The sequence below is a fragment of the Sphaeramia orbicularis genome, chromosome 1 (assembly GCF_902148855.1).
Source record: "Sphaeramia orbicularis chromosome 1, fSphaOr1.1, whole genome shotgun sequence".
NCBI classification, from domain to species: Eukaryota; Metazoa; Chordata; class Actinopteri; order Kurtiformes; family Apogonidae; genus Sphaeramia; species Sphaeramia orbicularis.
The window spans coordinates 35351069-35365541 of NC_043957.1; the positions used below are offsets into that span (position 1 = coordinate 35351069).

The following is a 14473-nucleotide window of genomic DNA, read 5'->3' on the forward strand; positions in this document are numbered from 1 at the left end:
TGAGTACTCTGACTCCTCCCACCATCCACAGACATACACTAATAGGTTAATTGATTAAGCTAAAGTGAATGTGAGAATGATTGGTTGTTCGTCTCTATATGTCAGCTCATCCATGTTGTACCCTTCTTCTCCCATAGGTAGCCACAGTGGTCACACCGCCTTATTTCTCTGTCAGTTGTGTGAAGTCCAACCAACTATGAATTTTTAATGTTTAAGAGAATATTCATAGCTGCTGTCAACATGTGTCGAAATGTGTCTGTAGGTTGATAAAAAATGTATAATGCGCCTCTATCAGTTGGCATGTAACAAGTTCATTTAGGAAACACAATTTGGGAAAATCTTTGATGTTGTGGAGCTGCTTGATCACTCAGAATTGGCTGAACTCAGAATGCAAGCATTTAGATTTACATAAAAATGAGACAAGTGATGGCAGTATGCATAAAATGACTTGAAACCATGCTGTGATGAGTCCCAAATTGTAGAGAAATGACACTGTAGTATAAATCGCAGTGTATTTGGGGCTTATTTTAAATATTCCTGTAGTGGATGTAGTGGACAGCTAGAAAAATACCATCATTTTGTAGTTAAACTGAACTTCTAATTCAGATACATGTAACAGCATGGATAAAGGATAGCTGATGTCAATGACCTGAATGCCATAGTCACATGTAAATGCATCGGTTTATGGGTGAGGAGCTGAAAAATGAAACATACTCGATACATTACCCATAAGGACCCAGTGTGACATTTGTGGCAGCTCTCAAATGAATTTTTCTCTATATTTAAACCATCCTTAAGTGGTTTATCACCGTTTATTGTAATATTGTCTTCTGTATTTTGTGTTTATTTCAATGAAGATTAGGTATTTTCATCATTTCATTTACTAATCATATATATCACAGGTGTCAAACATGCGGCCCGGGGGCCAAATCCGGCCCACCAAAAGGGTCCAGTCTGGCCCTTGGGATGAATTTGTGAAATGCTAAAATTACACTGGAGATATTAACAATCCTTTTAGTTTAGGTTCCACATTCAGACCAATTCAATCTCAAATGGGTCGGATCAGTAAAAATACTACCCAATAACTTATAAATACTCATCACTCCAAATTTTTCTCTTTGTAAATGTAAATATTTTCATGTATTTACACTAAAACAAAGTTTAATTTCGCAAAAAAATGTGAACAACCTGAAATGTCTTTAGAGAACTGCTATTTTAACAATATTCCACCTGTTAATAAATGTTTTGTGTATTTGTAGACCTACTGTGATCTGTAAGTTATATATAATGTACTGTACATGTGTAAATGATAAACTGAAACAGGATATTGTTAAAATTACGCTTATTTTTTCAGCTTGTTCATGTTATTCACATCTTTTGAAAGGATAGTTTGTAGATGTAAACCTTTTCATAATGTAATTTTACTTTTTTGCTCTAAAACATTGAGGAAAGTTTGGAGTTGACGTTATTTATATATTATTATGTTATTATTTTACTGGTTCGGCCCACTCAAATCAAATTTAGCTGAATGTGGCCCCTGAACTAAAACGAGTTTGACACCCCTGATATAGATGTTCATAAAAGCTCAGAGTAAAGTTGAGAATTATCATATCAAAAATACAGAAAACTGAAGAAAAAGTGACTTTTTCTGCAAAATCTATCATTAAAGGTGGGGTATGAGATCTTAGAAAAACAGTTCGAGCTAGCTACATTTGGAAAAATACTCAATTCAAAAGTCCAAACCCCTTTCTTCAGACATTCCCCCGAAGCCACGCCTCCAGAGTGCTGCCACGTGCAATGCTTGTTTTTGAGGGTTCACGAGTGCTGCACAGCAATAATTCGCCTGGCTCCGGCCCCAATCCATGCATACCTCATTCAGTCTCCTTCCCCACCTCCACTCTACAGAACAGCCCCAGTTCATACCTGTCTGGTAACGTTACGTTTCCTAATGATTTATGTTAGTGACAAAACAGTTTGCTAGTGAACTTTCCATTCTAATATAGCTAATATAGCCAAGCTCTGGCTCTGGCTTCATTTCCTGAACAAGTGCTCCAAACCTCTGAGAACGCACGATTCCTGCACAAAGAGGGGTATGCATACTGGGGGAGGGACAAATGGCAGTTGAGTTTGATAGACATATCACCGTTCAATCATTTCGATTGAGCGCTTAAAATGACTGGATGGTGTTTTTTCAGTCCTGTCCGTTCCACAGGTGAATAATTTTTTTTTTTTTTTTTTTGTGTTAGAGCATTTAATTGGTTGTAGTCGGGGTGTGAAGCGGATTTTAAGCAATATAGTAAAAAATGCTCCAGGAAAACATCTCGGACCTCACCTTTAATTGAACATAAACCAAGTGTCTCCATCCGCTGTCATTGATCCAATTCCATGGGTTTTACTGGTGAATCAATGTTGTAGAAGATGACAGTGTTTCCACGGTAACTACGGAGCGCCTGAATGTCCAAATGGGTCATATCTGATGACCATGAAAAGATGAAAACTATGTTTTACACCAATTATTTACATGTATTAGTGGATCAACAGGGATTAAATGGTTTACAACAGCAGATGATTTTGGTTGAAGGTGGATGTTTGAGTCTTTATGGGTTAAGCTGATTTAATTATTCTTGCAGTTTCCTGCAGCATATGATGCTTCATTTTTAATGAAGAGAATTCATTGTTTGAGTGAAGGTTCAACTTTGTTTCTTCACAGATCATTGCATATCAACCATATGGACGCTCTGTGGACTGGTGGGCATATGGAGTGCTGCTGTACGAGATGCTGGCAGGACAGGTGAGTAGTGCACACACACACACACACACACGCACACACATCACACTGTTAGCGGTACTGTTAGGGCATTATATAATTTTCGCAATGATGCAAATATCATTACACAAACATTAAAGTTTCTCCCACACTGATTCTTTACTGTTGTGCACACTGTAGACTTTCTCAGCCATAAAACGTTGACACATATGTAAACAAAGTGTCGTAATCTCCTGCTGATTCCAGGTGGTGAAGCCTCTCTCTGTTTAATGCAGTTAATTTTTTTTTTGATAAATGTTTGGGGCCAGATGTGTGTGTTTGCACATAACAGGCTGTCCTGGCAACTAGCTGTCACTGCAAGCATTTTGTGTTTGTGACTTTAATTGGCAGATTGAATGTACTTTTGTGGCCCCTCTGTTCTGTCAGTGTGATAACGGTTTTGTTTTTCACTGTTTTTGTTTTTTTTGTTGTTTGTACAATTAGTGAAGTCAGGGTGAACCACATTGTTAAATAGTTACTGACATGAGTCACTCAGTCTGTTCTAAGATGTTCTTGTCTCTTCAGCTGAAAACATTGATTGTTTTTATGGCTGTTAAATAAGTTTGTTAAAATTCAATATATGAAGTGAGGTCAAGGATTAAACCCAGCTATGTTTAAAAAGGTCAGAGGGGTTTGTGTTTACTTTCACATTGAGTTATGCTCTATGAATATTTGGATCAAAAATTATGCCGGTGGTTGAACTCTGAATCTTGACACAGACTAAGATCCTTGTCCAAATGTTTGTCTGTTCTTTGTGCTTTTATGTTCCTGCATTTGTCACAAATTGAGTAGACAAAGTATTCTGCTTTGAACATCTGTCTTTTCATATTTTCATGATAGGCTTCAGAAAGTATTATATTTATCATGTTTACATCTATAATATCCAGCTTAATGGGTATTATAAAGCTTAAAATGTCACTTTTAACCCTTTATAGTTCACTCATTGAAACACTCTGAAATTCAAAATTTCAACTTTAGTGTGTTATTGGAGGACCTAAGAAGACTTTATTATTTTTGTGAAATTTTTCAAAATTTTTTTATTGTTATGTAGAAAATCGAGGTCATTAAAGTTACCATATTTGGTTCTTTACCCGTAAGTGGCAAAAACCAAAAAAATCCAAGAAGTAAATATAAAAAATACAAGAAAAACACATGTAAGGTGAAAGGAACATGTATTTTAGAACATTAGAACATCACTGTTAGAACATTAGACCAACATAAGTGCTGATCCAGACCCGTCCACATCCACATGATCCCTTTGAACATCATTCCTTACATTAGTACCATTACTTCATGGTACCTAACAAAGCAGGTACGCTCACTGTTCATGCAGAGGTGGACCTTACAGACCCTGTAGACCACATTGGACCTGAGATTGTTGACTCACTGTCCTCACTGGAACTACTGATGTCACTGTCTGTGTGCGGAAATGACCAAAAATAGTCACTTACCCAATAAAGGGTTAATGGTTAAAAGCATTTTACTGAACATTTTTCAATATATTATGTGTCTAAAATCACATTCAACCACCTTTTGAAGGAAATAATTTCTAACAAAGAGGCCATAGCATATTTTATAATCACGAGTCTCTCAAGGCATTGAAGAACAATACACAAGTTTAAATAATACATGTCTCTGAGACACAACACTAAATGAGTTAAGACATCTTTGTCTTTTTAAACATATTTTATGCAGCACAGCTGCTATAAAGGAGTACATGTTAAGTGTGAGTTGTGTCGGCAACTGTCAGCTGTTAAACAATTAAATAAAAACAAGGTTTTAACCTATTCAGATGTTCATTTAGTCTGGCTGCCCCTACCCTGTGTGAAATCAGGTAAAGGGGGCATGACGCAGACAAGCTATCTCTAGCCAAAGGCGCCAGTGGAGTGGAAATGACGAATAATTCATTTTATGGACTGTCAAAACACCAACATTATGGTTACTGATGATAACCACCCTGTGAGGAGAGAGAAAAGCTGGGTCATCCACTCCATTTGCCCTGCAAGGTCTCCTCTTGAAACTTGCACAAACTCTGCACTTTCTCTCCTTTTCTATCTGTGGTGGTTTTTTCCTAATTTGTTTCCTTTCAGTTTTTCCTTTTACCCCCCTGTTTTGTTCAAACGTTGCCCTGTGTTTGAACTTAATGAAATACTGTTAGTGGTCAAAACAGCAGGTTTTGCTTCATCTGCTGCTGTGTGATAAAGGATGAAATACCCAGTTTTGTGTCCTTTCCCCCCATCAGCCTCCCTTTGATGGAGAGGATGAAGACGAGTTGTTCCAGTCCATTATGGAGCACAATGTCTCCTACCCTAAGTCCCTATCCAAAGAGGCTGTCTCCATCTGTAAAGGGGTGAGTAGAAACTGTTATCAGTGCAAATGTGTTTTCATAAACCACCTTGTACGGCCAAGAATAACCCATAAGGGCAGGTGAATATGTTTGCTGTACATTAGCAGTAACTGTATTAGGGGAGGAAAAAAAGAACAACTTGCTGCTGTGTCAGATTTTTGTAGAGCTTTTTTTAGTTAGAACATATGAGAAGTCTAAGTCCATTTACTGGAGGAAAGAGTAGAACATTATACTTTACTGGAAACTCATCTAGAAGTTTCCTCTCCTTTTCCTGTTAACATTCATTTTTAATGGAGCTGTGCCTTAAAAAAGGTCCTTTTTTTTCTTCTTCTATGGGCCAGTAGTACCACCTGACATAATGCTTACTTTTATAATTACCTACAATGCATGAATAGGACAAAGATGACTTACCTCAAATGATGAATAGCTCAAATGCTCTTAAAAACTATTATGTTTATGTATTATCTGACTCCGCTGCTCAAATATGAGTCCATTGAACATTTTTAACATCCAATACACTCCTTACTAATAGGTCTTATCAGAGTGTACATATACTAGATTACATTTATATTAACCCTTAAAGACCCAGAAATGTATTTGTGTTGACTTCCAAATGAGGTTTTTCCTCTTCCTCTAACCTTTCCTAAGTTATTTATGTCTATTTCTTGGATTATTCTCTGCATTTTTCAGTGAAAAGTAAACATTTTTCTATATTATTTTACTGGTTTTGTAGATGATTACAAACCTTTAGAGTAAACTCAAAGATTATTTTGTCAAAACAGAGAAAACTGAAGACAAGGAGACTTTTTCATCATTAACTGAATATAAACGTAAGTGTCTACAACCACTGTCATACTGTGTCAAACCATGTTGATTTTATTGGTGAATGAATGATGGTGTTTGCACGTTCACTATGGAGCCTCTGGATGTCCCAATGGGTCATGATGAAAAGCTGACTAACTGCATTTTTTTTTTCTTACATGTATTGATAAAATTAGTGGTTCAAAAGTTATTAAATATTTTAGATCAGTAGATTTTGGTGATCAGCAGCTGTTTCAGTTTTTGATGGTTTAAATATATTACAGTACTCTTGAAATAAACCGTTTAATTAATGAGAAATTAAACATAAAAGTACCGTGTTCTTTTGTTTTTTTTTATGTCTAGTGAATCAGATGTACCCCACTGTACTGGAGTGCATGTCACTAAATATAACGGACATTGTCTCAATTTCAGAGGTTTTTTTTTTTGTTTTTTTTTTACACAGCTGTACCTTTCCTGCAAAAGTAATTAGACTAAACATCCTCCTGGGATGTTTCAGATACCAGGGGTATATGGTAGCTGAATCATCCAGAGGAGGAGAGAACTGAACAGTAACAATGGGTCAAAACCAGTCAGCCAACAAAAAGTAGGAACATGGTAGATACATGTTGATGTTTTTGTACACAACGTAATGGTATTATATTGGTATTAATTATTAATGCTATTAATTCTATTATTGTGTCAGATTCATCTTATCTTATGCATCTCATCTTATCTTATCTTATCTTATCTTATGCATCTCATCTTATCTTATCTTACCTTATCTCATCTTATGCATCTCATCTTATCTTATCTTATCTTATGCATCTCATCTTATCTTACCTTATCTTATCTTATGCATCTCATCTTACCTTACCTTATCTTATCTTATCTTATGCATCTCATCTCATCTTACCTTATCTTATGCATCTCATCTTATCTCATCTCACCTTATTTTATGCATCTCATCTCATCTTACCTTATCTTATGTTATCTTATGCATCTCATCTCATTTTACCTTATCTTATCTTATGCATCTCATATTATCTTATCTTATGCATCTCATCTTACCTTATCTTATGCATCTTATCTTATCTTATCTTATCTTATCTTATCTTATCTTATCTTATCTTATCTTATGCATCTCATCTTATCTTACCTTATCTCATGCATCTTATCTTAGCAAAATTTATCTTATATTATGCATCTCATCTTACCTTATCTTATCTTAATATATGCATCTTATCTCACCTTACCTTATCTTATGCATCTCATCTTATCTTACCTTATCTTATGCATCTCATCTTATCTTATCTTAGCACAATTTATCTTATATTATGCATCTTATCTTATCTTATCTTATCTTATCTTATCTTATCTTATCTTAATATATGCATCTTATCTTATCTTATCTGCTTTAATCAGCAATATTTTTTTAGTCACAGTTTGACACAGTATCCGTAGACTGCAGATCGTAGTTGGATTTTTTTTGTAATTTTGTGAGCCCTTGGGATCGCAACTTTGCATATAAATTCTCCCCCTCCCGCTGTCTTTGTCTGGTCGAAGAGACCCTAGCGAGCTCAAGACGAAGACACAAGACGACGGCAGCAGAAGGGTTATATTGGGAATAAACAACAGCATCTGGAGATGTTCTGACCCAGTTATTTAACCATCACCCATGTCAAAGTTGCTCAGATTCCAACTCTTGCCCATTTTACTGTTTCTAACACATCAGCTTCGAGGTCTAAACGTTTACTTGCTGCCTAGTCTATCCCACTCACCGACAGGTCCCATTGGAATGAGATGTTTGAAATAAACGCCCCTTTCCCTGTCAGGGGTCATAATGTTATGGCTGATCGTTTATGTAAGCAGTTACTCCAAACGTTGTCAATGAAGTACTTATGCATGTCTTAGTCTTGGCCCCAGTGCCCGTCTGGCATCACTGCTGCCCTTTCTTTAAATGCATGCATAGTGTTTGCCAGGAGCCTGAGAGAGAGAAGAATGTAAGTAAGAGAATGAGAGAGAGGGTGGCTGAGGAAGATGAACACAGTAGAGGAAAAGGAAAAACAGGGAAGAGCATAAGTTCCTGGGCTCTGCAAATACTCTACTCTTGTTCTTTTCTCTTGAATTTGATGCGGTTGCAGTTTTACCTGTTGAAAGCTCGGTGCAGTTTACTCAGCACTACTTCAGAGTCATTTGGCGGTCACAGATGTAGACACAGATTCGTCTTAGTAAAGTTCATGTATGAATTTATTATGATCCCAGACGGTGATGTGAAAAATACTTGTTGTGGATTTCAAATAGATATGGCAGTGATGAGTTCCGGATGCACAAACAAAATATATGAATAATTTGAGCAATAATTAATAATAATAATTAATTATAATTAAATAATAAATAATTAAATAATTAATTAATAATTCAATAATTTCACATCTGACTTGACATTAATATCAAAATTTGTTACTTCTTTGTATTAAAACTTTAAAATGTCTGTAGGGTTTAGATGGGGTTGTGAAATGTGGGCCAAACTGTCTGAAGTATGATTTTGTCTTGTATTAGATGTTGTTTCAGTAGATTTGTTTTTTTCAAGCTGCACCAAATAACGAGCTTTAAAAATGATAAATATGGGATGTGAATCTGTTTCTTAAAAGTTCTTGGATAAAATAGTTCCAGGGAAGAGTCTTTTCTGCTATAGAGACCTGTCTCCTTGGTCTCTTTTACCTCTCATTATTATTATTATTATTTTTTTGGAATGAACTCCCTGTGTTTTGTTCACGCCGTATCCAGTCACCCTGTCAACTCACATTTTAATTTTCTCAACAGAAACAGCAGGGTCCTCCTCAAAGTTAGTTAAATCTTTCTGCTGACAGATCATGACACTCTGGAGCCACTGAAATAGGAGTGTAAATATTTTCACCCACAGAACCATCAAATACTCTCCATGAAACATCAACACATTTTCTTTTTTCAGGAGGTAATTATCCATTTCAATTATGCAAACTAATTCAGGTTGTTTAGGTTTTAGGGAAGTGCTCTTAGCGTTTGATTGACAAGAACATGTTTCAAGAACATTTCAAGGTGTGAGTTGTGTTATTTTAGAAGTGACAGTATAATGTTTGTAGGAAGACGCTTTCTCACTGACAGTGACACGTCCTGTGAGGAGGCACAGGGCTGCAAATGACTTTTCCTTCCTTGTCATCATCTGTCTGATGTAGTCTGCCAGCTGGGTGCACTCTCACTCTCAGATCTGGCCTAGCCTCGTGGCCCCGTATGTCAAGGACTGCACTGCGGGGAAGTCAGACCGTAAAAATCCTGCAAGTGCAAATTCTATATGCATATATGAATGAATGAATGAATGAATGTTTATTTCAGTTAAATACAAAATACAAAACATATACATATTAAAAAAAAACAACAACAAAACAAAACACATACATATTAAAAAACAAACATAAAATTAACACATGCATATACATAAACTAAACATTTTTCTGTTTAGATGTGTTTATTAAATTTCAAAATGCAGAATACACACAGGCATTCACACACATAAAAAAAAAGAAAAGAGAAAAAAAATTAAACTAACCTTTCCAAACCCCTTGCTGTCACCAGATCTATATGAATATACAATATGGCACTGTAGATATAAATAAAATTACATATCAGAGTGTTACATACACATACATCTTAACTTGTTAAGGGCCTTGTACATGCGTTGTATGATTACATCGGGTTACAAAAAAAATGTTTTTGCAAGTTGTCTAGGTTTTTTCAACTGAAATTAGGACCATTTTGCACCACTAAATCCAAAAATGACATCTGTTTTTCTCACTCAGGTCAGGTTTTTTTGCTAATTTGATTTTGAAAAATTTGATCTTCTCACAAAATATAATAATTAATAACCAAAATAAGACTGGTAAACACACTTTATGAAACAGTGTGACTTGATTCCTGTTAGGTACAATGGTGTATTCACCGCAGATTAGCAGAATACATCAGGCTTATTTTTTGCAAGATCTTCTAGTCGAAGCCCGGTTTCATTCACCTGTAATATTAAAAAAAAACAATCATAAATTGGCAGAAGTAAAATCTTCTGAACTCGTTTATTGCAAGAAATATGAAAGAATTTTGTATCATATGATGTGAAAATGCCCATAAATGTAAGCAAAAATGTTAAAAGCCAATATGTAGCATAGTTCAGAAAGTTGACCTGATGAGCAAAATTAATGTGATTTGTGGATTCAGCACCCAAATGATCCTAAATCAGCTCACAAAACTTAAACAATAAATTTGTTGTTGACCAGGTGTTATCAAAAAAAGATTAAGAAAGATTTCCCACACTTTATGAAACTTCTGTTCCAATCCACATAATGTATATCGGATTTTTTTCGAGTTTAAGATTAGAGATCACTTCTCTGACCCAATGTCCAGCAGAAGGTGGGGCAGGTTCCTTCCATCTAGTAAGACTAAGGCGGCGTGCCAAAAGAGTACTGAAGGCAACCACCTTGTGTCCACCTGTGGGTAGCTGCAGCATTCTAGGAACAATGCTGAACAATGCGGTAAAAGGGTCAAGGGTGATCCTGACTCCAAGTACAGTAGTGAGTGCTTCAGAAATACTCCTCCAGTAATGTTCAAGACTGGAGCAGGACCAGAACATGTGTAACAGTGTGGCTTCACTGGTTTTACATCTATCACAGGTAGAATCAGTTTGGGGAAACATTTTAGTCAGTTTGGACTTTGACATGTGTGCCCGATGTACAATGTTCAAGTGAATTAAAGAATGACGTGCACACATAGAGGAGGAATGAATCTGCTTCAGAACCGCAGTCCAGACATCTTCGCTCATTGTCACCTGTAGGTCTTTGCTCCACAGTTGTTGTTTTCACATTGAAGAATAAACATTTTAACTTAGCATATTATATTCACTCATCTCTGAAATAAACATTTATCCATTGCATTAGTAGGTTTTTTTTTTTTTTTTTTTTTTTTTACAGATTTGGCTTTTTGTAAAACTTCCTTTTCTTTCAGGGATAAGAACGGTGTTTCCAAGTACTAGTTTGCTACATGGTAGTTAATGATTCCTCAACCAAAGTTTGTCAGACTTTATAAAATATCTGTAAACCTACCCTAAGTAGCAAAAGAAAAAAATACATACATATGTGCCTGCTGAGAAACATGGAAAATAGATAAACCTTGTAGAGCAGTTACACTTTTATCTGTGACCACGATTGCAAAGCACCTGTAAATTTGTCAAATCTTGACTGTAAGAATCTAATAAACAATTTAGTCAGAGTCAGCTTTATTGTCAGCTGTACAGAACATACCGAAGACTGAAATTGTCTAGGTCTAAGGCCCACAATGCAGCAAGGAATATAGTAAAAAAAAAAAAAAAAAAAAAAAAAAAAAAAAATTGAATAGAACTATAAACATGGAATATGACTGTAACAAAATAAAGTTTCAACATATGGCACTTGTCAATATCGTCTACTGCACACTTGTTGCCTTATTTATTATTATTACCATTTATGTCATTTGGTCAGTTCATTTTTTTTTATGTTTTTTTTTAAATCTTTTTTATTTTTCTATTATTTTATGTTTATTGTCTTGTGCGGCTGTACATTTGAATTTCCCCTTTGGGGGATTAATAAAGCTTATCTTATCTTATCTTGTCTTGTCTTGTCTTGTCTTGTCTTGTCTTGTCTTGTCTTATCTTTCTATGTCCAACATCTTATCTTCTGACAGATCAAAGTTCAAAGTGACAATAGTAAATTGACAGGTGAATTAGTACATTATTGTTCATCAATTACATGTTGTTCTTATGTTCCATCATGTCTTAACAGCAGAACTGTAAACACAAAAAGCAATCAAGAGCATGGCATCAGACCTGCACACCTGGCAACATAATTGAAATGACAAGTTGAGGAGTCACAAAATGTAAAATGTTGAAACCGCAAAGCAATTTACATTTTCCGCTTGGTTTGCTTGATCAAGTCATGTATGATAAAGCTGCCGTAGAGTGGAATATAAAGGATGTTTCATTCCCACATTGATAGTCACACTGAGCCAACCTGCCCAAGACGCCTAAGCACATAAAGTATGTTTATCACACATGTCATACACCTTAGGAGAGGTGTCAAGGTGACCGAGCTGCATGTTGAAGTGTGCATCACAGATTAGGGATTTAACTGAAGGCTCTTGCATGTATGTGCATGTATGTTTGTGCTCTCACCTTGGATGTATGATTTAGAAGTTATACTGAATATTACACCAATGGAAGGATGTCGGCTTATTGTAACATTTAAGCCAAATCAGTAAAACACAACACAATTCCATTTCAGATTCTAGTGTGTTAGTCATTTTGTCCTTGGATTGGCAACACTGAAATCCACAAGGCTCTCCTCTAGGTTGACATGACTTCTTTTCATTCCTAGAATCAAGGACAAATCGCTGTGCTGAGGTGCAAAATATGTGTGTAAACCCGAAATGATTGAAATTCAGGAAACACAAGCAGCATATAAACATTCAGACAGTGATTATGTTTCATTATAGGCAAGCAGAGCTCTGAACTTGTCAACAGGCCTGTTTTATTTCCTTCTCCAGGTCAACACATATTCTGCTTATCATCATCAGCGCAGTGTATGTAATGAATGGCAAACATTACTGACAGTACTGCTGCTAAGATTAAATTTGATCTCTGAGATAAGTCAGCAGTCTTATCTCATAGCATAGGTGCCATGCCTCATTCCTTTGTACACTGTCAAATAAATCTGGGTTTGTAACTTTGGAAACATTAAAATTGTTCCCACATAATTTACCAAGGACATATTTTGTTGTTGATGCTTTCAATCTTGTTTTTTTTGACATTAGGGGTCTGTTTTTTCTGCAGTGCTACTGAAAGTGGGAGCGATCCTAAAGGCTAAAGGATAAAAAAATATATATTATATCATCGTTTTCAGACCCATCTGGTTCGCTGGCCAGGGTTCCTGCAGGGTCTTAAAAAGTCTTAACACTTGACTTTACAAATCTGTATTTAATAATTTATAAAAGTCTTCTTTTTTTAATTATACATTTACATAAACATGTACTAAGACATAAGGAAGCACACAGACACAATACAAAAAAAAATTACACAACAAACCTTCAGACCTATTAACACAAAAAAGAGGAAAAAAACAAAACACAACAACAACAAAAAAATAAATAATATTATCAGCTCCTCTTTACAATGCTCAGGGCTGATTAAGAGTTAATTTATAAATATAAAAGTATTTAAAAGGTATTAAATGTGATATGTTTGATCTTAAGTTCAGTTGCCATAAACCTGTTTGCTGTATGTGTTTAAATGTGTCTGTTAAATGTCCAAGCTGCAAAGAAAGTAACATTTGTCAACTCAGTGCCCACCCGTTCCAACCTGAAAATTTATATTGAAATTAGGAATTAGTTATCGCTAACTATGCAGCCCCCGGTGAGAAATGATTCGTAATGATGGGAATCAAAGCATTGAAGAAAATAAATACATTTCCTAAATTCTAGGAGTCCTGAATTTTTGCCAATATGGCCATGAAATGGGCATTAAATTCTGTTGTAAGTATTTATTTATTTATTTGTTTATTTAGCAGGGACAGTACACATTAATGAACATTTCTGTAAATGTGCCGGTATAAGCAAAAAAGCTATTTTTCTGCTGTTGTCCCTGGATAAGATGTAAAGTACCAGCATTCATAAAATTAGAAACATTTTAAAAATTAAGGCTACACCCACACATTACATAGCATTAGTTCACACACATACACATTACATACATACATTACATTGCAGGCTTAAAAAGGTCTTAAAAAGTCTTAAATATAACTTGTAGAAACCTGTAGGAACCCTGGCTGACCCTTATACTGACCTAGAAAAAAGTAGAAACACATTAAAGAACATATCATTGAAATATCACATCAGGAAACAAATCATTAGAAATTAGACTCTCATGAACATTAGACAGTTTGTCCAGACTTTAACCTTCAAACACCTGAACAGCTACAGATGACCAAAAGCATCTACTGATCCAAAATAATTAACAACTGTTTATCGATACATGTAAATAATTCAGGTTAAATTCCGTTTCTCAGCTTTTCATCGTCACTAATTATGACCCATTTGGACGTTCAGAGGTTCCATAGTGAACGTGGAAACACTGTTATGATCAGTTAATGATATATTTTGCTGAACAAGTCATTTTTTCTTCAGTTTACTCTGTTTTGATATAACCAATGTATTGTTTGTAAATCAATTATTGGAAAACACTTAAAAATTTAAAAAAACAAAAAAAATGGAAGATGCAGAGAATTATATTATAATAAATTGTGATAAATTGCTTTTAAAAGATCAAATTTGGAGAAAATTCAGTCAAAAATATGTTGTTTTTGTTTAACCCCTGTGTTCCCTCCTAAAGTCTGTACCTTTATAAAGAGCAACAAATCCGAATATCTATCATATTTATTATAATGGGTGATCTTTGTTCTAACTTCATG

At 35.2% G+C, this 14473-nt stretch overlaps 1 protein-coding gene and 1 pseudogene across 1 annotated transcript in view; one reads left to right on the forward strand and one right to left on the reverse strand.

Moving 5' to 3' along the window:
- LOC115420810 (protein kinase C alpha type-like) overlaps window positions 1–5252 on the forward strand; it is a 38351-nt pseudogene extending 33099 nt beyond the window's left edge.
- The window catches only part of prkcaa (protein kinase C, alpha, a), a 278370-nt gene that overhangs the window by 110511 nt on the left and 153386 nt on the right, over window positions 1–14473 (reverse strand). Inside the window, 1 exon segment of the mRNA XM_030136372.1 lies at window positions 12970–12978. Coding sequence (XP_029992232.1) covers window positions 12970–12978 — 9 coding nt within the window.